Source organism: Periophthalmus magnuspinnatus, chromosome 14 (genome assembly GCF_009829125.3).
Source record: "Periophthalmus magnuspinnatus isolate fPerMag1 chromosome 14, fPerMag1.2.pri, whole genome shotgun sequence".
Taxonomy (NCBI): Eukaryota; Metazoa; Chordata; class Actinopteri; order Gobiiformes; family Gobiidae; genus Periophthalmus; species Periophthalmus magnuspinnatus.
Window position 1 is genome coordinate 32,270,939 of NC_047139.1, and position 23,739 is coordinate 32,294,677.

Genomic DNA, 23,739 nt, shown 5'->3' on the forward strand with positions numbered 1-23,739 from the left:
CTCAGTTAGCTCAATGTTTAACTTGTTACATAATCCCAACAGCACTGACTCCTACATAGAGGTGCTGGATGGGTCCCGTGTGCACCCTGAGACGTATGAATGGGCTCGTAAAATGGCGGTTGATGCCCTGGAGTATGATGAGTCAGCTGAAGATGCTAATCCCGCTGGAGCTTTGGAGGAGATTCTGGAAAACCCAGAGCGCCTCAAGGATCTGGACCTGGATGCTTTTGCTGAAGAGTTGGAGAGACAGGTCAGTATTTTTTATTTTTTTTGGTGTTTAAAAAATTATGATGGAATTTGTGGTAGCGATCTATAATAGAGAATACAGAATATGACACACAATATGGTGCTGTCAAGAACAAAAAAAGCTAATGTATAGTTTATATAATTTTATATGTTATTTTAAATGTAATTTAGAAAACTAAATAAAAATGTTATGAATTACTTCTTCCGAAAAAGTCTGAAAATGGGACTTGAATACGATGTTACTGCCCACGAAAATGCCAAGCAACCAAGATGGTAAAAGGAAGCTTCAAATCTGTCAACTGGACAAAAGACATTTCACTGCTCATCCAGATAGATATAAAGTAGTGTCCACCAGTAATCTGGACAGAACTGAAGAAGCAGCTTAGATGAGCAGTGAAAAGTCTTTATTCCTACAACTTTTTGTCCAGTTGTCAGATTTGAATTTTTCCTACTAATTGTTTGTTGTAAAATAATACTCTTGTTTTCTGTTTAGGGTTATGGAAACAAGGGAATCACACTGTATGACATACGTGCTGAGCTGAGCTGTCGTTACAAAGACCTACGAGTCCCATACAGGGTCCCAAACACAGAAGAGGTCTTCAACATGCTCACCAAAGAGACCCCAGAAACGTTCTACATAGGTAAAAAAAACAACCCCACCAGCCTATGCGAAAACTATTGTATTTAAATGAATGTGGGCTTTTCTGTACATTGTTCTTTCAGGTAAACTGATCACCAGTATAGTGACAGGTATAGCTCATAGACGACCTCAGGGTGAGAGCTATGACCAGGCCATTCGTAATGATGCAACCAGTCTGTGGCAGTGTCCTTTCTGCCAACAGGACAACTTCCCAGAGCTCAGCGAGGTAAAATGGTTCTGATTGTTTTCCTCTCAGGAGTCATCACAGAAAGCTATCATCTTCCATCCACCTTTTAGTTTAATGTTTCTTGTAAAACAGTAAATTATGTTTAATTTGTAAAAGCAATATTCTACAATTAAACCAGACCACACTGCTTTCATTTACAAAGCATTTTAACAAAGGAAAACCCATAAGAAAGTTTGTGTACACCGCTGTGTTGGCTTCACACAAAAGTCATAAGTATGAATTCTAGCTATGTGCCAATAAGTTTGTGAGATTTATGACAGTCATGGGTAATACTTAAAACTACCTACTTCCTTTTTTCCTGATTGAGTTTCTCAAACAGGAAAAGCAAGTCACTACAGCTCTATTATTAATAACTTCCCTTGTCTTGTTTGGTCTAGGTTTGGAACCACTTTGACAGTGGCTCCTGCCCAGGCCAAGCCATAGGAGTTCGATCCAGGCTTGATAATGGCGTCCAGGGATTTATACCCACCAAGTTTCTCAGTGATAAAGTAGTAAAGCATCCAGAGGAGAGAGTCAAGGTTGGTAAACTGTTGAAATCCATTATTAAAATTACCGTAAATTTCGGACTACAGAGCGCACCTTGATATAAGCCGCACCAGCTAAATTTGAAGAGAAAATCAATTTTGTACATATATAAGCCGCACCTGAATGTAAGCCGCAGGTTTTCATATTGTAACATGAGACATTTACACAGAAAGACGGTGCACCGACACGCTTTTTTTTAAACTGTGCCTGAAAATTGGCACCAACACGACATCAACACGGGATGAACACATCTGCAGGTTTAGAAAATAAAGCTGCACCAACACGGAAAATCTGCTTTTATTTCCTCTGAAAACTTTTGTCGTCTGTTTACATTGACCAAGTTGGATTCATTGATGTCGAGCTTACGTGCAGTGGCTCTATTTCAGGGGTCGGCAACCCGCGGCTCCGGAGCCGTATGCGCCTCTTTCAGCCTTATACTGCGGCTCTGCGTGGCTTGGGAACTAACACAGACACAGCTCACAGTCCTGCGTAAAGAGCCCTGATTTTCAGACGCTGTGCGCACAGGGGTCAGGAGCAACTTTCGCCCGTCCCTAATGACACACTAATAAGCTCGTCCGTAGATGTATCATGAAAATCCTGCTGGAAATCGCCACAGAAATCTATTTGATGTAGTAGCAAGTTTATTATCTGCTCTTGTCTCCGCGGTGACGTATCACGTATAACACATCAGACACGACGCACAAAAGTAGAGCCAAAAGCGAGTGAAAATGAGCCAAAACAAAAGTCTTTGGAGATCTTTTTAACAAAGGGGAAATGGACAACTGAGGAGCCAGAAGAGGAGACTACGACCTCCAAGAAAAAGAAAGATAAATTTAACAGAAATTAAAATCTGGGTTTGTCGCTGCAGGTGACTCACGCGCACAGTCCGCTCTACGTAACATACGGGAAAAGCAAATAAGGCAATGAAACCTTCAAAACTGCTTTGGCACATGGAGAATAAGCACCTGGGATAAAATGATACGCTACGAGTTTTTTTGTTGTTGTTTTTTTAAAGAAACTGCGGAGCAGAGTAGACATAATCACATAATCAGTGCGATGCATGATGCAGCGGTTTGGTGAGTTGTATTTTTTAATGCACTTAAGTTGTTTTTGCCATATTTATCTGCCACGTGTAGAAGGCTTGTCCGTGAAAGTAAAACCTACATTATTCTGTTACATTATTATTATTATACACAGTGTTATCTTCATTTTAGATGTCAAAAAGTATTTGCGGCTCCCAGTGTTTTATTTTACGTGGAAAGTGGGTCCAAATGGCTCTTTGCGTGTTAAAGGCCGACCCCTGCTCTGTTTCCTTTCTGTTTCTTTATCTTAAAAACGGCATCATATCCATTTCATGATGCGCAAAATGATCGTTCAAAATCAAAACTAGTGAATTCTTCAGAGCAGAATCTTTCCCCACGTCTGTCTCACTTTTACGTTTACAGCTAGAGAGCGCCCCCCCGGGGCCGTTATCCAGTAAAATTCCATATATAAGCCGCACTGCTGTAAAAGCCGCAGGGCTCAAAGCGTGGAAAAAAAGTAGTGGCTTATAATCCGAAATTTACGGTAGACAAGTTTGCAGTGCCTTTCACTGGTTTGTCCCATATTTTATTGTGTTATAGCCTGTACTAAAGATATAGTGATGTTCTTCCCATAGGTTGGCATGACGGTCCACTGTCGCATAATGAAAATTGACATCGAAAAATTCAGTGTTGACCTCACGTGCCGCACCTCGGACTTAATGGATCGGGCCAATGAGTGGAAACTTCCCAAAGACACCTACTACGACTTCGACACAGAAACGGAGGACCAGAAACAAGAGGAGGAGCTTAAAAAGAAGCAGCAGAGAACACGTAAGCACTGGGCCTCAGAATGTAGGAAAATATAGTTACGTTTGAGAGAGTGTTGCAAGTAAGAGTACTGTTGCATTACAAAAACATAATAACAATTTTATTTAATTCTATGCGGTGCAATAGCTGTCTTCAATTATGTCCAGACCATTTACTTTTTTTAAATTTATTTAATGCAACACATACATACATGGTGACCGTACATATACATTAGTGACAAGTGGATAAGACATACCGAGACATACCATGACATAACATGGTTTGTGAACGTAACAGCTATTTAAAATTGAATTTGACAAGTCTGTGGTGTGTGTGTCTGAGTGTGCGTGTGTGTCGGGGTGTGTGTGTGTGTGTGTGCCTGTGTGTGCGCCTGTGTGTGCCTGTGTGTGTGACATGTCTGTGATTTCTTTGGGGGTAAGATGGGATAGGAGAGTGGTAGTACTAGTCATTCGTGAGAAAGGAAGGTATAAAGAATATAGATGGGAAGAAAAAAAAAAACAAACTTTCATAACATTAATAGTAATAATAATACTAAAAGTGAATTAGGTGTTGTGGTCGGTGAAGGCAAGTTGTTCAGCTCAGCTGTTGCCCGACCCTGAGGAGGCTGTTAGCCGAGTAGGCGCACCATCCGCCCCTTCGGAGCAACCCTCTGACCTGGTCAGGAGCGGGTCTGCTATCTGCTGGGGGATGTATTTCAAATCTGGCTTGTGGCCTTCCCCGTCTATTTAACTTTGCTGAATTGTTATTTTGTTGTTTAGTTATAAATATAGTATTTTTTTTTTTCATATTTAATTATTTTTTGAAAATCAGATTAACAACAACAATATTAATGGTGAAAATGTATGATAGTAATAATAATAATAATTATAATAAAAGAAAAAGTAAAAGAAGTAGAAAAAATAGTATGGGTGTCCTGGTATGTGTTTGATAAACTGATCATAATGACAGCAGCTGATCATAATGACAGCAGCGGTTCAAACTGCTTGAAATACTAATAATTATGGCGAGAGTGTATACCATAATATATTATTAATAGTTAATTATGCATAAATGAAGAGTCATCTAGTCAGAGTTATAAAAATATACAAAACAACAAACAGACAAAAGAAATAACAAAATTTTATATATATATATATATATATATATATATATATATATATATATACACACATACATACACGAGGGACATTCAATAAGGTGAATTTTTCGGTATAAGGACTTTTAATACAGTTAGAAGCTTACTTTTTTGTTTGTTTTACTTGTTTTTCACATGGATTTAATTTCTTTTGCAGATTAAAAAAAAAAACTTTGAGAGTTTTAGCAATTAACAAAGATGGCCGACCAAGAAGCATGCTCCAGGATGGAACAGCGGTTGGTTATCAAGTTTTTGGTTGCTGAAGTGCAAACCCCTTGAAATTCATAGGAGAATGTCAACTGTGTAATGTTCGATCACCTCAGGAGACCTCACTTCTGTAGCCTCCCTGCCTTCATCCTCAACACTGCTCCGTCCTTTAAACAATTTAGTCCACCTGTAGACATTTTTTTTGGCTGAAACATGTGGCACTATACACAGTTGACATTCTCCTATGAATATGGGTTTGCACCCTTTAGCAACCAAAAACTTGATAACTGAACGCTGTTCAATCCTGGAGCATGCTTCTTGGTCGGCATTCTTTGTTAATCGCCAAAACTCTCATTTATTTTTTTTTATCTGCAAAAGAAATTAAATCCATGTGAAAAACAAGTCAAACAAACAAACGAACAAAAAAGTAAGCTTCTAACTGTATTAAAAGTCCTTATACCGAAAAATTCACCTTATTTATTGAATGACCCTCGTATATAAAATACATAAATATATGTGTTCATAATAATAACAGCAATCATAATTTAGGAGCCACTTTTAACACAGAAAACATGAGAGAAAGTAAATGTATAACAGAAGGGAAACTAAATACATAATAATAGTTATAATGAGGTGAACAAGAATCTGTAGTTAAGTGAGTTTAGTTGTTTTGTAAAAAGTGTAAGAGGGTATACCAGTATACCAGTTATACCAGTTAGAGGGGATCTGTTGTGTCAGTAATTGTAAATGATTGTTCTATGGAGATGTGTTCTAGAAGTAGATTTTTCCATTGGTTGAGGGTAATTTTGTCTTTCGATTTCCAGTTGATAAGTATTGTTTTCTTGGCTATGGTTAGTGCTACTAGGAGCAGTTTAGTTTCAGTTGGGTCTAGGGTAACATGGGATGTGTCTCCTAGTAGGCAGATTGAGGGGGAGTGCGGGATGCGGCAGTCCAAGAGGGTAGAGAGTGATTCTGTCACCTGTCAGAAGAAGACAGGTGAGCAGAACCATGAGGCATGGGTGTCATATCCAGACCATTTTCCCTCACACAACAAATTTATTATACATAATTATATAATGCAGTGATGTCCTGGATGTATTCCTCCAAATTAATTACAGGTTACATTAATTTGATGAAATCAAAAGTAACATTCATAGCATTGCAATTTGAATACAATGTTTTATATAATTTACATATTTATATATTGCATATTTGTTATTTCTGTTTCTAAAGCCTATATAAAGCGTGTGATTGCCCACCCCAACTTCCACAACATCAGCTTCAGTCAGGCAGAGAAGATGATGGAGACTTTGGACCAGGGAGATCTGATCATTAGACCAAGCAGTAAAGGCGAAAACCACCTCACGGTCACCTGGAAGGTATGAGGACATTAGTAACAAGAGAAAATGGGCACAAATACTACTTAAATGTATATTACAACAAATTTTGCATTGTACAGGTGGCTGACAACATCTACCAGCATGTGGATGTGAGAGAAGAGGGCAAAGAAAATGCATTCAGTTTAGGGCACACACTGTGGATCAATAATGAAGTAAGATTTCCCATGTCATTATATAGCGATAAGAAGTGCTACAAATTAGTAAATGTCCACTTTTGTTATTGTATTTTTTTATAGGAGTTTGAAGACCTGGATGAAATCACAGCTCGTTACATTCAGCCAATGGCGTCCTTCGCTCGGGATCTGTTGGGGCATAAATACTTTCAAGACTGCAATGGCGGCAGTAAAGAGGTATATCAAAATCTGTTTAAAAAAATATATTATTTTATCGTTTAATCATATTACTTTATCAACACATTCCTAGAGCTGTTTTGTTTCAGTCATACATGTTAGGGTTAACAAATATATTCAAGTTGTTCTCTGGCCCTCATGTTTTGCCTGCCTAGAAATCAGAACTGAATAGGTTTCCTTTCAAATAAATGTATTAGTTAAAAATATGAAAGACTGACAGCTTTAATTCAGGTCCACGGAACAGAATCAGGGTACAGGAGAGGCATCTAGGGCCCAGCCATCACCAGGCTTTCAGCGGCCAGGCATCTAAGACAGGGAACAACATGTGAATAGGAATGGGACGATATACGATAATATCGTTAATCGCGATAAAAAAGGTCTGCAATTAATCGTTCGTGGCATTTTTTAATAATCGTGATCATCGCGCACGATTATAATTGCCTTCATGGCACCACACTGCCTCATATTTCCAGTTCCAATACAATGTTTAGATGTTAGTTCTGGTGTTTGCCCACTCTGTCATAACAATGACACTAGCTTCTGTGCTTATCTCTGTCTGAACCATATTCTGCCAGATATCAACAATAAACAAAGTCTGATCCGTAACTCTCCACAGGAACGTGCCAGAGGCTCACCCGTGCGCACAGATGAGATGCTAATGTGTGTACATCTTATATTTTTACCTACAATAATGCAAACTGCAGAATAAAACAACACCTTTTAAACAATAGACAAATTAAGTCTAATTCATACAGCTGAATACAAATGTGCCAGAGTGCGTGGTCCGAATGCACACAATGTGCACAGAAGCAATGCTAACAATTATACACGGTATATTTTACCTACAATTAAGTCATTAGCAGAATAAACCACGCTTACCGATCGAGAACAGCATCCAATCCATCAAAACATAAGGTCCTTTACTCCTGAGTCCACTGTGGGATCTTTACTCTTTGCCATGTACCGCTCGGGGTCCGAGATGCCTCTAGTTTAACTTGTACAAACATCCACAGTGTCCTCGATCACGTCCTCCCTTTGGTTTGTCCGTTTCGTCATGTTTAAAACACAAAACAACAGTGTGTAAAATGCACCATTATGAACAGATTTCTGCATCCACTCGGCTTCGGCCGTTTCCCAATTCGTCAAAGTGCCTTAAATGCATCGTTCTAAGTGTTCGTCGACGGGCACTTGCGTCACTTCCGGCGTGACAAGAACTGGTCCATTTCGGCAGCATGGCATTGAGGAGTACACATTTTCTTTCAGGTACGTCTGTTTACGGAAAACCATGGCATGTGGTACATCATTCTGTCCCGCTGTTCATTGGCTGTAAGGGGAAAACGTCACTAAATGTGTGATGTAATTGGTTGATTCTACAAGGGGAGGAGTGGGGCATAAACTTTCAGTCATCTGTAGCACTGATTCGCTGTCTGTGGCCTCAGTAACCCACAACCCCCACCTTATTGGCCAATACTAGTGTCAATCACAAGCTAACACGTGTGTTTAGCACCGAACAAAGTTGGCGCTGTCAGAAGTTTATTATGCCTGAAATCGACAAAAGAAATGCAAAGAAGTGACGGAGCAGATTTCATATTTGGAGTACTTTCCTGCAGCAGATTGGACATGGAGAATCTTATTTTGTGCACATAATTTCTTGACTGGATTATATTCTCTGGACCTTTATGGAACAAATGAGACCAACTTTGTGTGAATATGTTGATGTTTGACAGAACCAGAGCGCTCAAAGGTAAGTCAAGTCCAAATTCACACTTTGTGACTTTTCTGTAAAAACGTCTTTCCTGTCAGCACTGTGGTGATTGCAGGTGAAAATGGTTTGCATATCCAGAAAGACGAGCGCCGCAGCTTTCATTTGATGTGTTTGTGTGGGTGACGCAGAAGTGTATGTACATTGCTGTAAAGTTGTAAAGTAGGCCCGGGCCGTTGGAACGTTAACAGGTTAATAATTATCATGATAATATCATTAATTGCGATTATTTTGGCCACAGTAATCGTGAGTCAAAAATTTAATATCGTCCCATCCCTACATGTGAATAGCAATGGACGAACTCTAGGTGAACTGAGTAGTCAATGCTGTTGAGGGAAAATGGGAGGAAACAGAGGATAGTGCTCAGGTTACACAATACCTTTTTTTGTTATTGACAGAAAATGGAGGAAATTTTGGTGAAGTCAAAGAGGGAGAAGCCTACTTTCATTCCTTACTTTGTTTCGGCTTGTAAAGATTTGCCTGGAAAGTTTTTATTGGGGTACCAGCCACGAGGAAAACCAAGGTACAAAAACAAGAACCATGTTATTTGGCCTGGTACAAAGTTTAACATTATTAACTATTGTTTAAATGTTTGAACAGAATTGAGTATGTGACCATCACACCAGATGGCTTCCGCTACCGTTCACAGATATTCCCCTCTGTGAATGGGCTTTTCCGATGGTTTAAGGACCACTATCAGGAGCCTGTGCCAGGTATTTTTGTAAAAGTTAATTGTCTACACTGTGTTTGAGCATAAAAACTAAACATCTGTCATTTTTAAGGCATAACGCCAAGTAACAGCAGTCGAACCAGGACCCCTGCTTCTCTGACCACAACCCCCGCTAATATCAACATAGCAGGTTTGTCCCGTTGACAAAAGTTCAGCTAAAACTGATTATATTATAGATTTTACATTTCTTGTAAACTTAAAATGCTAAATTAAGCCTTTAAATATCTTGTTATTGTGTATTTGGTAGAAATAACCCTTTCAAAATATGCACTTGTCAAATGAATGCACATTCACATTAGGCTCTTCTTCGTATTGAATTGAGAAAATATATATATATATATATATATATATATATATATATATATATATATATATATATAATTTTTTTAAAAGAAATATTTCTATATTACTGTGTCTTCCTGTGTAACACTTACTAATACTATTAAAACATTTCTCCCTGTAGACTTGACAAGAGCAGTCAATGCTCTGCCTCGCAACATGACATCCCAGATGTTCAATGCTATCGCTGCTGTAACGGGTCAAACCCAAAACCCAAACTCCACTCCTGCTCAGTGGGGATCTAGTCAGTATGGCTACGGAGGCAGCACTGGAGGAGGGGGCAGCTCATCCGCGTACCATGTGAGCACAGACACATTTATAAATACAGCCTTTCACTTTTACTAGTAACAAGCTTGTGTGTAGTAGGTGCTGTATTCTGGAAAGCAACTACATTTACTCTACTCTTAATTGATTTCTGTTCTTTTGGTATTAAAAATACTTTCCACTATTTACTGTGTCACAAATGCAGATATTGCCTATTGGATACATTTAGGTGCTTACACTTCGTTTTTCCTTCTGAGAAATCTTTATATCTATTTAGAGGGTAAAATTGAAGAGGCTTCTCTGATCAAAATAGTTGTAGAATAACTGTAATCCAAACTCCTTGGTGCAGGTGTTTGCCACACCGCAGCAGCCAATGGCGACGCCGATGATGACACCCAGTTACTCGTACACCACACCCAGTCAGCAGCAGATCATGGGAACGCCCCAGTACTCCAGCTCCACCCCACAGTCCTCGCATCATCATGGAGGTCACATGACGCACCACAGTCACCACGGACACCACAGCGGTCATCATGGACACTCCTCCAGCACACCATCCTCTTCCACCTCCTCCAGGGGGCGTACTCCACAGCAGCAGCCAAAGTATGTTCACATCTAAGTGTAAAAGCAACAGTCTCTAGCTTTCTATAATTTGTCATTTCTATGTATAGATTCTTTAATAACAGAAGGTATAGGTTAGGTACATTTTTAGTGGTGTGAATAAAAAAAAAGTTTTGTCATGTGTTCTCCCTGCAGGTCAAGCAGCAATTCTGCAGCCGTGGACTGGGGTAAAGTGGCCGAGCAGTGGCTCAAAGAGAAAGAAGCGGAGGGTCGAAAGAAGGCGCAGAGGATGACGCCGCGGCCCTCGCCCAGCCCCATGATTGAGAGCACCCCAATGTCTTTGGCCGGAGATGCCACGCCTCTGCTGGACGAGATGGACCGATAGGACACCGGGGGTTATTTTAAGGAAATGGACCTTGCAGACACTGACCGCTGTTGAGTCTCTTTATTTAGTTTTAGTTCATTCAAGAATGAGTTTGTGACAGAGACACATTACATCTTACCATTTTATTTTGGAGTTGGTGAGTTTGGGAGCAGATGCCAACACAGTGCTTTGCCAAACTGGTCAGGAAACTGAGTTTTGTATGGATTGCGTCCGAACGAATAAACACGGTATTTTTCAATTGAACTTGAGCCTGCGCTCCTCACATCTGTTTAACACACTGCACCACATTCACATACATGGAGGAGATGCATGGGTCGATTGCAAAACTTAAAAAGATTCAGCCTGAACCTGTAAATTCAGCTCTGACCATAAGCCAGTGGTCGTTGAATTAACACAGCTGCACTAGAAGAGGTCAACTCTGGCTCCTGTAGATAGACTAATGCATCCTTTATCTGTGGACATGAGTGTGTTCCACACTAGAGCTAAATTGTTTTAAATAAATGTATGTTTTACAAGCATTTGTGTTTTTAAATATTTTATTTCACAAAATCTGAGAAAATCAAATATTAATCTAATTTTATCCATGTTAACTGGGTTTGAGCAACATGATAACAGTCCAGTATTTCAACAGTAACAGGTTGTTCCTGCCTTTTTTCAGGTTAAAACACAAAGGTGTTGGTCTCAAAAACTACTGACAGATAATAAAAACCTTAAGGTGTTTCAGCTCTTTAAACACTGTCGCTGGATGTGGTTTCACAAATGCATCCTTTATTTGCTGTGGTGTACAGCAGAGGTGTCTCATTTAGCTGTGTTCAGTTCATCATGATTCCTCCTGTCTTAATGAAGGTGTTGGAATAAACCTTTTTGATTTCTGGCCATATAAAGATGTTGCAATTTTTTCATCCAGACTGTGACTGGTTTGTCAGCAGCTCCAGTGACCTGGTGGTGGTGCTATTGGCGACCTATTACTATCTGTGATCCTTTAATAAAGTGTTCCTAAGTAAATTCTTGACTCTTGTCATCATGTATCTCATTATTTATATTTGATTTGATTATATATATATATATATATATATATATATATATATATATATATATATATATATATATATATATATATATATATATATATATATATATATATATATATATATATATATATATATATATATATATATATATATATATATATATATATATATAAAAACACAGCCCTCGCTTCCTCAGGATCATGCGAGGGGCTATGTCTGAGGAGAGAAATGCATTGTGGGTATAACTGGTCATGAGAGCAGGCGTACGCGTCACATTAGCAGCAGCAGAAAAGCAGAGGAGATACGAGAAAAGCAAAGATAACACATTTTGCATGGGGTAGGAAGTTCTAACCATGACAGACTAACAGGCACCAAATATGTACAATTTTAATGTGATTTTTGAGGTAAAAGAAGTCTTGTGTGTAGTCTGGTCCATATCACAATGTTACATGGTAACAAACTGCTTTGCTATGTTCTTCTTTGCGCTATGCTGAGATACTATTGAGATTGTCTTATTTAAATATGGGTCATACATTGACTTTATTCTCATTTTATGCATATAACATCCAGTTTGCAACTCAGTTAGTGCTGGTGGTTAAGTGATTTAGTCATGCTATATACTAAAATTAAGTTTAATTTGGAGATAGACAAGCCATGATTTAATTTAGTTTAATTGTGGCGTTAACCATGTACAGTAAAAAAAAAATTGTCCCACTTTATTTCTCCTATACTTAACAGTGCGCTTGTACCACTAAAGACTGCACACTGAGGCTCGCATTACTGGGATAAAACTTGGCGTGAAAGTTTGAAAATCACAGCTGTAGTGCAGCACAGAGCAGTGGTTGTTGAGGGCCTTGTCAGTTGACACAGATTCCAAAGAGGACACATTGGTGGAGCATCTTGTTTTTGTTGCATGTTTATGAGCTGATGTCAGACATGGACAAACTACATTCCTCTCAAGCGCAGAATAGTGAGTCTGTAGTACTTTTCTCATGAGATTTTAGAGACCTCCACAACCCTTCATCAGCAACAATTTGATTTCCTCTTGGGGTTGTCTGAGTTGTCTATGTTGTCTGTGATTCCTGTCAAAATATAGCCAAAATGAGCTGTGCATATTTTAAAATTATATAATTCTAATAAAAAATACTTTGGTATTATAAGTGGCTTTTACTTAGAACTGAACTGTTCATTCATGCCTCTTTCACACAAATTCTGAAGCTACAACTCTCCTGAACCAGGACATGGAAGCCAACCACCCCCTAACACAGATTTCTTAACCCAAAGACAGCTATTTGTCATAATGGAAGTGTTTCAAAATGTAAAATACTTACTGATAATATCTCCATAGGGCTTTGACCCATTTTTCTCGAGTTCGGACAAAACATTGGCCTCAAATGTCAAAGAAGCCACTCTGAAGAACAAATCCCTCACTCCGTCTCCTGAAAAAGGCATTTGAATTCAAACACATGGACAGTGAACAGGGCTATAGAAGGCCATAAAAGTAAATGTGATTTGACGTCTCACCAGACTTGGCAGACACGGCCCAGTACTCCGCCTTGATTTCCTCTGAGAGTCTGATGGCTTCTCTCTCAATCTTTTCCAGCTGATCCGGAGACTGGCACAGACAGAATAAACAATAGGGTAAAACACTGACTTGTTTTTTTTTTTTGTTTTTTTATAGATGGTTAGCAGTACATGCATTAACCTAGCTAAGGTTTAAAGGGTTAAAACAACACAATTTTCACTATATGAGGTCCTTATTTTTTTGTGTTTTGGTTTACATAAGGTGATATGTTCGAACACCTGTAAAGCACTCTGCTCTTTAAATACATGGATTGATTGATTTTCCAGCCTATGCTATGCCAGCCATGAAATTAATATAAATCTACTATAATAAATATAATGAATAATTAAGACTGCAAGAAGTGATAAAGGCCCTTGCCACCCCTTGTGACCATGGGGAACATGCCACCACGAAGATCCTGCCTTTCGTTCCCACTTAGATCGCCCCTCTCCCCAAAATCAGGGTCTATGTAATACTACTCCATTCATTCGATGAGACTATTTCTGACATTGTCACGCCTGCACGGTTGGAAATAGAGGTATGTCTCAGCTATGTAAATTGTATATCATTACATTCAGATCATAATTGAGAGAAAAATGTATATTAATGGGCAATAGGACACTGCAAGTTTGAGTTACACGCAATGTAATACTTCAAAAAAGGTAATTTTTGTTTGTATGTTGCCCTCACCCACATTTTATGATTTAGAAAAATTCAAAAGAGGAGCCTAAAATCCCACATGGGTGTGGTTCATTTGGACCAATTTGCAAGTTTGTTGGATGAAAATCCACTGCATGAAAATTTTTTTTTTTTTTAATATATATATAAAAAAATGGAGTTCCGCCCACAATGGCCAACTTGCTGTAGGGTTTAGGGTGGGGTCATAATATAATTTTTTACTTGTCTTGACATGTTCTATGTTTGTACTAATTTCCATTTGTCTACAATGAAAAAAGTCTCTCATTGCCGTAATGTATTTTGATTTTTGAGGCGGCGCTATTGAGATATTTTGATATGTTAATTTTTTTGAACATCAAAATAATACATTTTTCACCAACCTTGAATTTTGGGTCCAATAAAAATGACCTTTCGTTAACGTTCAGGTCAAAAATGGCTTCAAAGCAGCCACCAAAAATAATAAAGAATAATAATAATAATGGAAACGCATTTTATTTAATTTCATTTTATTTTTCTCCTAAACAGCTACAGTCATGTGATGTTCTCACATTGTGCCCCATCACAAATAAGGCCCCTGTGAATTTTTTCATAAGTCCACGACAAATAGATTGTCTTCTACGAATTTTTGAAAATGAAATTTGAGGAGGGCGCTAGAGAGCCATTTTGTGAGAGAGTGCCTTGATTTGCATATCATTGCGTTCAGCTCACAAATGTGCATAAACGCTGTATTAGCGTTTTCCCAACAAAAAATGTGTGAAAGAGAAATATTTTTTTAAATATTCCAAAAATTGCCATTTTGTTCATACATTCAAAATGTAATTGATAATCTTTAATTACACATGGGTTTAGTGGGTTTTGGCCAAATTTGCAGTGTTTGTGATGAAAACTGTGTGAGGAGATGTCGTAAATGCAAGGGTGTACGCTTTTGTCATTTCCGGGTTTGATCCAATATGGACGACTTCCTGTACACTTTAGGGCGGGGCCATAATATCATTTTTGTCATATCCTTACATGTTCTATTTTTTAATGCAAATTTCAGATTATTATGTTGACTCTTTGCCGGGTCAAGCTCCCATTGGCCCAGTGAAAATGAAAGTTTGAGGTGGTGCTACCGAGTGGTCTTACCTTATTTTTTCTTGTCGAGTTCTAATTTTTGATACCGCTCACTGGCATGTTGGGGCGTGTTTACTACTTGATTTTTGCCATTTCCCATGCTCCGGACACAGTTTTAATCAGTCCTTCGCCGGGACGTTGTCCCAGGCTCAGGCCTAATAATAATAATAATGGAACATTTTTTACCACCCATTATTTTGCTCCTAAATCACAACAGCTACAGCCATGTGACTTTCTCACATTGTGCCCCATCAGAAGTGAGGCCCCTGTGAATTTTTTCACAAGTCCACGACAAATCGATTGTCTTCTATGAATTTTTGGAAATGAAATTTAAAGAGGGAGCTAGAGAGCCATTTTGTGAGATAGTGATATGATTTGCTATCATCACGTTCAGTTTGCATAAAATGTGCATAAACGCTGTATTGGCTTTTTCCCAACAAAAAATCTGTGAAAGAGAAATATGTTTTTGAAATATTCCAAAAATTGCAATTTTGTTGAAAATTCACTATGACCACACCCAAAGTCATATTCAAAATGTAATTGATAATCTTTAATCACACATTTATTTAGTGGTATTTGACCAAATTTGGAGTGTTTGTGATGAAAACAGTTTGAGGAGATGTTTGATCCAATATGGCTTACTTCCTGTACGTTTTAGGGTGGGCCCATAATATCATTTTTGTCATTTCCTGACATGTTCTATTTTATGATGTAAGTTTCAGATTTTTATGGTGACTTTTTTCCTTGTTGGGCTCCCATTGGCCCTATGAAAATGAAAGTTGGAGGGTGCGCTAGCGAGTCGTCTTCCGTTATTTTTTCTCTTTGGTAACAATTAGAGCTCATGGAGTTCTGATTTAATTTTTCACTGGCATGTTGGGGCATGTTTACCATTTTCCATGCTCCCTTGCCGGGACGTTGTCCCAGGCTCGGGCCTAAATATAATGTGTCACAATATTGTGGAAGCCATACTGAAATGTAAAAATATAAATTGAATTGTAAATAGTACAGTAAAGTATCTCTTACGCTGAGGTCCTTCTTGGTGCCAACAAGGAACAGTAAAACACTAGACGGGTCATTTTCCCTCATGGAGTCCTCCAGCCACTGCCTGCTCACAAACTCAGTTTTAATCTTAACCTAATATCTTTTTAATGTACCTGCCATAATGTAATGAAGTTATCCTTCTTACCTGGCATGTGCTAAAGAGGTAGTGCTGCTCAAGTCAAAAACCACTATAATGGCTGTGAAAGCACACATTAGTTAAGCTACATCTATTTTATTTGTAATACATTTAATAGAAAGCGTTTCACCTTGCGCTCCTCTGTAATACGTTGAAGCAATGCACTTGAATCTCTCTTGCCCGGCTGTGTCCCATCTGCAGCCACATTAAAATCAAAGTCCATTGTAAGAATAAAACTCAGTATTGGGCTGTATTTATTCAGTTATACGTATGTGGAGTTTGCATGTTCTTCATATGTCTGGTGGATTTCCTTTAAGTACTCTAGTTTCCTCCATCAACCGAAAACATACTATAGACGTTTGGTCAAAAGCCATAAAACAATGACTAAACCATGCCAGCTCTGATTGAATATGCAACATGACAATATAAAAAAGATACTGGAACCACAGTTAACATCTAACAGATGGGAAGATTGAAAAACAATGTATAGAAAATAAAAGTCTAATAAAAATTCAGCTGAATATTTCAGAAGTTTAATAAGCTAATTTTGAAGACAGCAGCTATCCAGCTACATTTTAGAACAGCATGTGATCATTGCTGCATGACTAATGCAGCAATGATCTAATGCATGAGAGAAACCCAGAGAAGAGATAAAAGGTTATATTTATGAGTCTGTAATCACATTTAGAACAGATTAAAATTAAAATCCAATCAATCCAGCTACTCACAGCTGTAAACTGAAGGGGACTCCCAGCACCTCAAATCTCTCCATCTCAAAATCCACTCCAATGGTCGCTTTGTAGTTTTTATCAAACTCACCTTTACAAAACCTCAAAGCAAACAGAAAAACATATTGATATAACAATGCTACCAGTATCAATATTATTGCAAACTTTGCAGAACATTTTGAAGAGGAGTGAACTGAAGAAGCCTCCTTAGAAGACACAAAACATATTTATTATAAAGTTTGGGTCTAGTTGACTGACTTTTCTTTTTTTTTTTTTTTTTCATTTTTTGAGATTATAATCAATTGCTTGGGTACAGTTTTTGATAACTCTCTTCCCATCTGTAGTAAATATTTGTACTTTCACTTCTGTCAGGTTGAGACCATTTTAAGACCATTAGTCGACTGAAAATAGAATAGCATGGGCAGACATATATCTTCATAATCAGGTGAGTTAATTGAGACGAATGTCCTCTTACCTGCTGATCAAGCATGTTTTACCGACTGCTACATCTCCCACAACTATGACCTTGGCAATGTTAAAACTGTAAAAGTAAAGTGTTTTTGTAGGAATTAAACTCAACATATACCAGTACAATGGATGAGCTAGCAAAAACACTATTATGATTCCTGAGCCTGATTATGACTTTATAACAATAACACACCATGAATCAATCGATCAGTCAATACTCAGTCAATGCTCACCTGATAGAGCCAGGTTTCTGCACCTGACACACAGCTCTGACCTGAGGATGGAAACTGTCTTTGGTGTGCAGTGCCGCAGAACGACTGAAACACTGAGAGGGAGGGAAAGTTTCACCATAGAAAATTCAAATAAATCAATAAATAATTACTATTATTATTATTATTATAATACTTGTACCTTTGGGAGCTGTGTGATGACACGGTTCTTCTTCACTGGAGGTAACATGGTGATGGTGCACACAGTTCCTAATTAGGACACATAGACTGCAGGAGAAAAACAAAAATAGTATTCTTTGGACTTAAGAGTGTTTAAAATGTGTACTTCACAGCTGTTATATTGAAATAAATAAATAATGCAAATAAAGAGTAGCGATTGTATGATGACAAACATTTATGCAAAATATTAACTATGCCCTATAGTATGTAGTAGTCTGGTTAGCAGGCTATTAACACAAATATAGGTAAGATCAAAAGAAGTTACAATTTACAATACTAATATTTTGCTTTGCTGATATCCACTGCAATAATGGACATTAATGTCGAGAAAGAGTCTGAGTGAGCGCAAAATTAGTAACAGTTAAGCACCACTTAATAACACTGATTATTCTAACTAGGTCAAATTAAATTATGTGAGAATAAATAAAACAAGAGGACAACTCACAATTATGTTTACCTTGTAAATGTTGGTAAAACTAGAGATTGTTGCGCTTTGCAGATGTCATCTCTGTGGCTCCGCGCATAAACCTTAACCAGAAAGTTGTGAGACCAGCAGAGCTCAAACCACTGATCCAGCCATGGCCCAGACGACACACCTCTGACATTCCTCTTGTAGAAGTTAAACAGCGCTATCTGCTGGACGCTTTTAATCCCTACAACTAATTACAAATCAAAATGAACGTACGAACGTGTTGTTCAATTTCCGACTTTTGTAAAGCAATTATTCTGCTGTTAGCTTGTTTGATGTTATTTTAATATATTCTGTTTTCTTGCCTTTATCTTGCTTTTTTAATTAAAATATACAACGTTCAGATTCATATGATATTACAAACAAATATCGATCTTATATATATATATATATATATATATATATATATATATATATATATATATATATATATATATATATATATATATATATATATATATATATATATATATATATATATATATAAAATTTTCTTGCTGGCGCCGAATGGTGACGCCATCAGTCCGCGACTTCAGTATAAAAACTACACCGACCACGTTGTTTTTCTTTTCGCTTTCCGACTCCTTTGGTTGAACGAGTGGTAGCGTAAGTGCTGTAAAACTTTGCGTTTACATTATTTACATTGGATTCAACACATAAATTCCTGCTAATCAAGTATTTTCTTTATTTTACTAACTACAGAATTCTCTTTTTTTCTCACTTTAACAATCATGGATAAATCTAAGCTCAAATTTACCCAAGACCTTATTTCTGGTCAATACCTAACACCAGTTTTCAGTCAGTATGAGTGCCTATGATAAAAACCGTGAATAGGAAGTGCCGTCTTATGCGATAAGTGACGATGTTTTTCCTCACTGCTCTGAGCTGCTCAAGATAACTCAAAGTTGGCAGAATAAATGATTAAGTTGCTCAACGTATGCTTCTGCTTTCCGCAGGTATAACAGTGATGACCAAAGATTGTGAAGTTAAAAGGGGTAAGGTTTGAAATCTGTTCGTGGGTTTAGGGTGGTAGGGTTTTGCAGTAATGATGAAATCCAATCTGAATAAAATGGAATTACCATTAGATGGTTCAGTGGTGATTTTTGTTTTTCTGAACTCCGTAAAACATATTTTGTCAAATGGATTGTACTGTTTATCTGAAAGAAAATATATCTTTGCAGGTCTTCTTGAAGCTGAATGATGGTAAAAGCCAAGCCAACTACAAATACTTTAATTCAGGTATACACTGTCGTATTTCTGTATGTTAACATAACATGCATGTTGTGATGAGATCTAAACTGAAAAAGCTGGAATTACCGTCAGATGGTTCAGTGCTGACTTTCGGTTTCCTGAACTCCAGACACTGCAACATGTACTTGATAAATGCTTTTCACTGTAAATCTGAAACCCCTTTCTCTTTGCAGATCTTGAGGTTGCACAGGTGACACTTGCCTGTTCAATCAGCTGGTAAGATGTGCACCATTGGCCATAATTTTGAATTGCCAACTACTGATTGAGAATTGTTTTAAAATCTATAATCTTCTGGCCTTTTGTCCTGACATTGCATACCAACTTGCATTTTGTACCACTTGAATGCTTTGCTAAATTATATTTGACCATTAAATGTAGCAGTTTGTGTCTGTCAATGATGAAACTCAGGAATAGGAAGTGCCGTCTGATGCGATAACTGACGAGGTTTCTAATCCGCTGTTCTGAGCCTTTCTCATCTAAACTTGACACTTGGAAATCTATTCTCATGCCTCTAAACTGCAGTCTGTCTTACAGGTCCAATGTGTGTGGATTTGGGTCCGAGTACTACTTTGCTTCAGGTATAGACTCTTGTAACTTCTCTGTAAAATCTGTAAATGTTGTGATGAGACCTAAACTGAAAAAGCTGGAATTACCGTCAGATGGTTCAGTGCTGACTTTCGGTTTCCTGAACTCCAGACACTGCAACATGTACTTGATAAATGCTTTTCACTGTAAATCTGAAACCCCTTTCTCTTTGCAGATCTTGAGGTTGCACAGGTGACACTTGCCTGTTCAATCAGCTGGTAAGATGTGCACCATTGGCCATAATTTTGAATTGCCAACTACTGATTGAGAATTGTTTTAAAATCTATAATCTTCTGGCGTTTTGTCCTGACATTGCATACCAACTTGCATTTTGTACCACTTGAATCCTTTGCTAAATTATATTTGACCATTAAATGTAGCAGTTTGTGTCTGTCAATGATGAAACTCAGGAATAGGAAGTGCCGTCTGATGCGATAACTGACGAGGTTTCTAATCCGCTGTTCTGAGCCTTTCTCATCTAAACTTGACACTTGGAAATCTATTCTCATGCCTCTAAACTGCAGTCTGTCTTACAGGTCCAATGTGTGTGGATTTGGGTCCGAGTACTACTTTGCTTCAGGTATAGACTCTTGTAACTTCTCTGTAAAATCTGTAAATGTTGTGATGAGACCTAAACTGAAAAAGCTGGAATTACCGTCAGATGGTTCAGTGTTGACTTTTGGTTTCCTGAACTCCAGACACTGCAACATGAACTTGATAAATGCTTTTCACTGTAAATCTGAAACCCCTTTCTCTTTGCAGATCTTGAGGTTGCACAGGTGACACTTGCCTGTTCAATCAGCTGGTAAGATGTGCACCATTGGCCATAATTTTGAATTGCCAACTACTGATTATGAGAATTGTTTTAAAATCTATAACACTGGTCAACACAAAATTTATTGTCTAAGATTTTTTTTAGCTGATTTAGGATAATTTTGATGTGCTGAATCCAAAAATCACATTGGTTTTTCTCAATCAGGTCAACGTTCTGAACTAAGCTACATATTTTGTTTGCATGTATGAGTATTTTCACATCATATGATTCTGTTATATTTCTCGCTCTAAACAAATTCTGAAGATTTTGCATGTGCCAACTTATGACTAATTGTTTTGTTTTTTTTATATTACAAGTGAATGAAATGGCTTTGACTAGAAGATCTTGCAAAAATAAGCCTGACATATTCTGCTATATCTGCGGTGAATACACCAATGTTCCTAACAGGAATCAAGTCACAAGTTTAATAAAGCGTGCTTACCATGCTTATTTTGGTATTAAACTTGGTGACCAAGATGAAGCTTGGGCGCTACACATGGCATGCAAGTCATGCACCGAGTATCTGCGTCAGTGGACTAAAGGCAAGAAGAGTTGTCTGAAGTTTGGAGGGAGCCGACATCAATAGCTACTTCTGGGCTATTGATGTGACTGGGATCAACAGAAAGAACCGAAGCAGCCTCAAGTATCCTGACCGTGCATCAGCATGTCGTCCTGTAGCTCACTGTGATGAAATTCCAGTACCTGTTTTTGTAGAAGTTCCTGACATCAGTGACAAAGATTTCCTCCAGTGTGGTTTTAATGATGATGCTCCACATCCTTTTTCCCAAAAGGAGCTAAATGTTCAGGTTTCCTGAGAATCTGGGATCACTGAGTGATGAGCAGGTGGAGAGATTCCATCAGGACATAAAAGAGATGGAGACCAGGTATCGGGGACGCTGGGATGCAGTCATGATGGCTGATTACTGTTGGACTCTGAAGAGACATCCCTGCTGCTGAGCATTCAAGGGGTTCATAAAAACAGAAGTTCATGTCCTGAATTTTGCAAAATGATAACGTAACGTTCCAATTTACATGTACTTACCTTTATCAATTAACATAATGTAACATTTAATTAATACATTCTGTTAAACTATTTTTTTTAATCTCCTAAAACATTTTTTGGATGAGAAATATTAAAGAAAATCCACTGATAATGCCACAAAATTGTAATCAATTTAGTCAGAAGATTGGATTTTTCAAAATCAAATTAGCATAAAAACCTGACCTGACTGAGAAAAATGGATATCATTTTTGGATTCAGCGGTGCTAAATGGTCCTAATTCAGTTGAAAAAACAGAACTTTCAAAAATGTTTTTTTTTTTTTTTTTTTTTTTTTTTTGTAACCCAGTGTAATTTTCTGGCCTTTTGTCCCGACATTGCATACCAACTTGCATTTTGTACCACTTGAATGCTTTGCTAAATTATATTTGACCATTAAATGTAGCAGTTTTAGTGTCTGTCAATGATGAAACTCAGGAATAGGAAGTGCCGTCTGATGCGATAACTGACGAGGTTTCTAATCCGCTGTTCTGAGCCTTTCTCATCTAAACTTGACACTTGGAAATCTATTCTCATGCCTCTAAACTGCAGTCTGTCCTACAGGTCCAATGTGTGTGGATTTGGGTCCGAGTACTACTTTGCTTCAGGTATAGACTATTGTAACTTCTTTGTAAAATCTGTAAATGTTGTGATGAAACCTAAACTGAAAAAGCTGGAATTACCGTCAGATGGTTCAGTGTTGACTTTTGGTTTCCTGAACTCCAGACACTGCAACATGCACTTGATAAATGCTTTTCACTATAAATCTGAAACCCCTTTCTCTTTGCAGATCTTGAGGCTGAAGTTGCACAGGTGACACTTGCCTGTTCCATAAGCTGGTAAGATGTGCACCATTGGCCATAATTTTGAATTGCCAACTACTGATTGAGAATTGTTTTAAAATCTATAATCTTCTGGCCTTTTGTCCCGACATTGCATACCAACTTGCATTTTGTACCACTTGAATGCTTTGCTAAATTATATTTGACCATTAAATGTAGCAGTTTTAGTGTCTGTCAATGATGAAACTCAGGAATAGGAAGTGCTGTCTGATGCGATAACTGACGAGGTTTCTAATCCGCTGTTCTGAGCCTTTCTCATCTAAACTTTACACTTAGAAATCTATTCTCATGCTTTTAAACTGCAGTCTGTTCCACAGGTCCAATGTGTGTGGATTTGGCTCACAGTACTACTTTGCTTCAGGTATAGACTATTGTAACTTCTCTGTAAAATCTGTAAATGTTGAGGAGACCTAAACTGAGAAAGCTGATAGTTCAGTGGTGATACTCGGTTTTCTGAAACATTGGCTATCACACAATCTTGTTTTAATGAAATGATTTGTCAATTTGATTTCTGTTCTCTAGGTTTTCATGAGAAATGTGCAGCTGGTAAAATGAGGTAAGAATTGGAGTGAATATAACACTAAATAAAACTTTAATGTGATCTGTGCTTTTGTCTGAGTTTTTAATGCAAAATTTATTTCAAAGATTTGCTATGGAATAAAAGGAGCAATGGTTAAGTGCACATTAAACCCCTCCCATCCATCCATTTTCTTTCGCTTATCTGGGGCTGCAGGGGCAATAATCTAAGCAGGGACTCACAGACTTCCCTCACCCTTCCTCCAGCTCCTCTGGTGGGACCCAAAGGCTTTCCCAGGCCAGCTGAGAGACATGGTCCCTCCAGCATTTCCTGGGGCCTCCCGGTGGGACATGCCCGGAAGACCCTAGGCATCC

At 38.0% G+C, this 23,739-nt stretch overlaps 2 protein-coding genes and 10 non-coding genes across 13 annotated transcripts in view; 11 read left to right on the top strand and 1 right to left on the bottom strand.

Annotated features, from left to right (window-relative positions):
- The window catches only part of supt6h (SPT6 homolog, histone chaperone and transcription elongation factor), a 32,871-nt gene extending 21,225 nt beyond the window's left edge, over nucleotides 1-11,646 (top strand). The window contains exons 24-37 of the mRNA XM_033979068.2: nucleotides 43-250; nucleotides 740-887; nucleotides 970-1,112; nucleotides 1,511-1,651; nucleotides 3,316-3,511; nucleotides 6,084-6,229; nucleotides 6,310-6,402; nucleotides 6,487-6,600; nucleotides 8,761-8,885; nucleotides 8,963-9,075; nucleotides 9,145-9,222; nucleotides 9,556-9,731; nucleotides 10,045-10,298; nucleotides 10,452-11,646. Coding sequence (XP_033834959.1) covers nucleotides 43-250; nucleotides 740-887; nucleotides 970-1,112; nucleotides 1,511-1,651; nucleotides 3,316-3,511; nucleotides 6,084-6,229; nucleotides 6,310-6,402; nucleotides 6,487-6,600; nucleotides 8,761-8,885; nucleotides 8,963-9,075; nucleotides 9,145-9,222; nucleotides 9,556-9,731; nucleotides 10,045-10,298; nucleotides 10,452-10,641 — 2,125 coding nt within the window. The 3' untranslated portion in view covers nucleotides 10,642-11,646. The remainder of the gene's footprint in view (nucleotides 1-42; nucleotides 251-739; nucleotides 888-969; nucleotides 1,113-1,510; nucleotides 1,652-3,315; nucleotides 3,512-6,083; nucleotides 6,230-6,309; nucleotides 6,403-6,486; nucleotides 6,601-8,760; nucleotides 8,886-8,962; nucleotides 9,076-9,144; nucleotides 9,223-9,555; nucleotides 9,732-10,044; nucleotides 10,299-10,451) is intronic.
- Nucleotides 11,647-12,353: 707 nt separating this feature from the next.
- Nucleotides 12,354-18,378, bottom strand: rab34b (RAB34, member RAS oncogene family b). Of its 2 annotated transcripts, none has more exons than XM_055226493.1 (11): nucleotides 18,307-18,378; nucleotides 17,812-17,897; nucleotides 17,634-17,725; nucleotides 17,408-17,473; nucleotides 16,933-17,034; nucleotides 16,335-16,399; nucleotides 16,214-16,265; nucleotides 16,051-16,132; nucleotides 13,197-13,287; nucleotides 13,004-13,111; nucleotides 12,354-12,745 (listed from the first exon to the last, which is right to left on the bottom strand). In XM_055226493.1, exons 2-11 carry the CDS (start codon nucleotides 17,857-17,859, stop codon nucleotides 12,696-12,698), a joined length of 756 nt encoding a protein of 251 aa, XP_055082468.1. In that variant the 5' UTR covers nucleotides 17,860-17,897; nucleotides 18,307-18,378; the 3' UTR covers nucleotides 12,354-12,695. The 2 variants fall into 2 exon arrangements, with proteins under 2 accessions (XP_055082468.1, XP_033833744.1); XM_033977853.2 differs by having other exon boundaries at nucleotides 12,354-12,754.
- Nucleotides 18,379-19,128: 750 nt separating this feature from the next.
- Nucleotides 19,129-19,204, top strand: LOC117382043 (small nucleolar RNA SNORD49). Its single transcript, XR_004542277.1, has one exon. It is a non-coding gene; the product is annotated as a small nucleolar RNA SNORD49 (small nucleolar RNA).
- Nucleotides 19,205-19,361: 157 nt separating this feature from the next.
- LOC117382049 (small nucleolar RNA SNORD65) lies at nucleotides 19,362-19,435 on the top strand. Its single transcript, XR_004542283.1, has one exon. It is a non-coding gene; the product is annotated as a small nucleolar RNA SNORD65 (small nucleolar RNA).
- Nucleotides 19,436-19,599: 164 nt separating this feature from the next.
- Nucleotides 19,600-19,673, top strand: LOC117382046 (small nucleolar RNA SNORD65). The gene has a single exon (XR_004542280.1). It is a non-coding gene; the product is annotated as a small nucleolar RNA SNORD65 (small nucleolar RNA).
- A 286-nt stretch (nucleotides 19,674-19,959) lies between these two features.
- Nucleotides 19,960-20,031, top strand: LOC117382051 (small nucleolar RNA SNORD49). Its single transcript, XR_004542284.1, has one exon. It is a non-coding gene; the product is annotated as a small nucleolar RNA SNORD49 (small nucleolar RNA).
- A 155-nt stretch (nucleotides 20,032-20,186) lies between these two features.
- Nucleotides 20,187-20,260, top strand: LOC117382048 (small nucleolar RNA SNORD65). The gene has a single exon (XR_004542282.1). It is a non-coding gene; the product is annotated as a small nucleolar RNA SNORD65 (small nucleolar RNA).
- A 286-nt stretch (nucleotides 20,261-20,546) lies between these two features.
- On the top strand, nucleotides 20,547-20,618 carry LOC117382052 (small nucleolar RNA SNORD49). Its single transcript, XR_004542285.1, has one exon. It is a non-coding gene; the product is annotated as a small nucleolar RNA SNORD49 (small nucleolar RNA).
- A 155-nt stretch (nucleotides 20,619-20,773) lies between these two features.
- On the top strand, nucleotides 20,774-20,847 carry LOC117382047 (small nucleolar RNA SNORD65). The gene has a single exon (XR_004542281.1). It is a non-coding gene; the product is annotated as a small nucleolar RNA SNORD65 (small nucleolar RNA).
- A 1,579-nt stretch (nucleotides 20,848-22,426) lies between these two features.
- Nucleotides 22,427-22,498, top strand: LOC117382053 (small nucleolar RNA SNORD49). Its single transcript, XR_004542286.1, has one exon. It is a non-coding gene; the product is annotated as a small nucleolar RNA SNORD49 (small nucleolar RNA).
- Nucleotides 22,499-22,653: 155 nt separating this feature from the next.
- Nucleotides 22,654-22,727, top strand: LOC117382045 (small nucleolar RNA SNORD65). Its single transcript, XR_004542279.1, has one exon. It is a non-coding gene; the product is annotated as a small nucleolar RNA SNORD65 (small nucleolar RNA).
- A 294-nt stretch (nucleotides 22,728-23,021) lies between these two features.
- On the top strand, nucleotides 23,022-23,093 carry LOC117382042 (small nucleolar RNA SNORD49). Its single transcript, XR_004542276.1, has one exon. It is a non-coding gene; the product is annotated as a small nucleolar RNA SNORD49 (small nucleolar RNA).
- The last annotated feature ends 646 nt before the right edge of the window (nucleotides 23,094-23,739 follow it).

Coding starts and splice junctions, on each gene's coding strand:
- rab34b (XM_033977853.2), bottom strand. CDS start 17,859: ATGTTACCTCCAGTGAAGAAGAACCGTGTCATCACACAGCTCCCAAAG. Junction 17,726..17,811: donor TCATCACACAGCTCCCAAAG/GTACAAGTATTA, acceptor CCTCCCTCTCAG/TGTTTCAGTCGTTCTGCGGC. Junction 13,288..16,050: donor GCACCAAGAAGGACCTCAGC/GTAAGAGATACT, acceptor TGTCTGTGCCAG/TCTCCGGATCAGCTGGAAAA.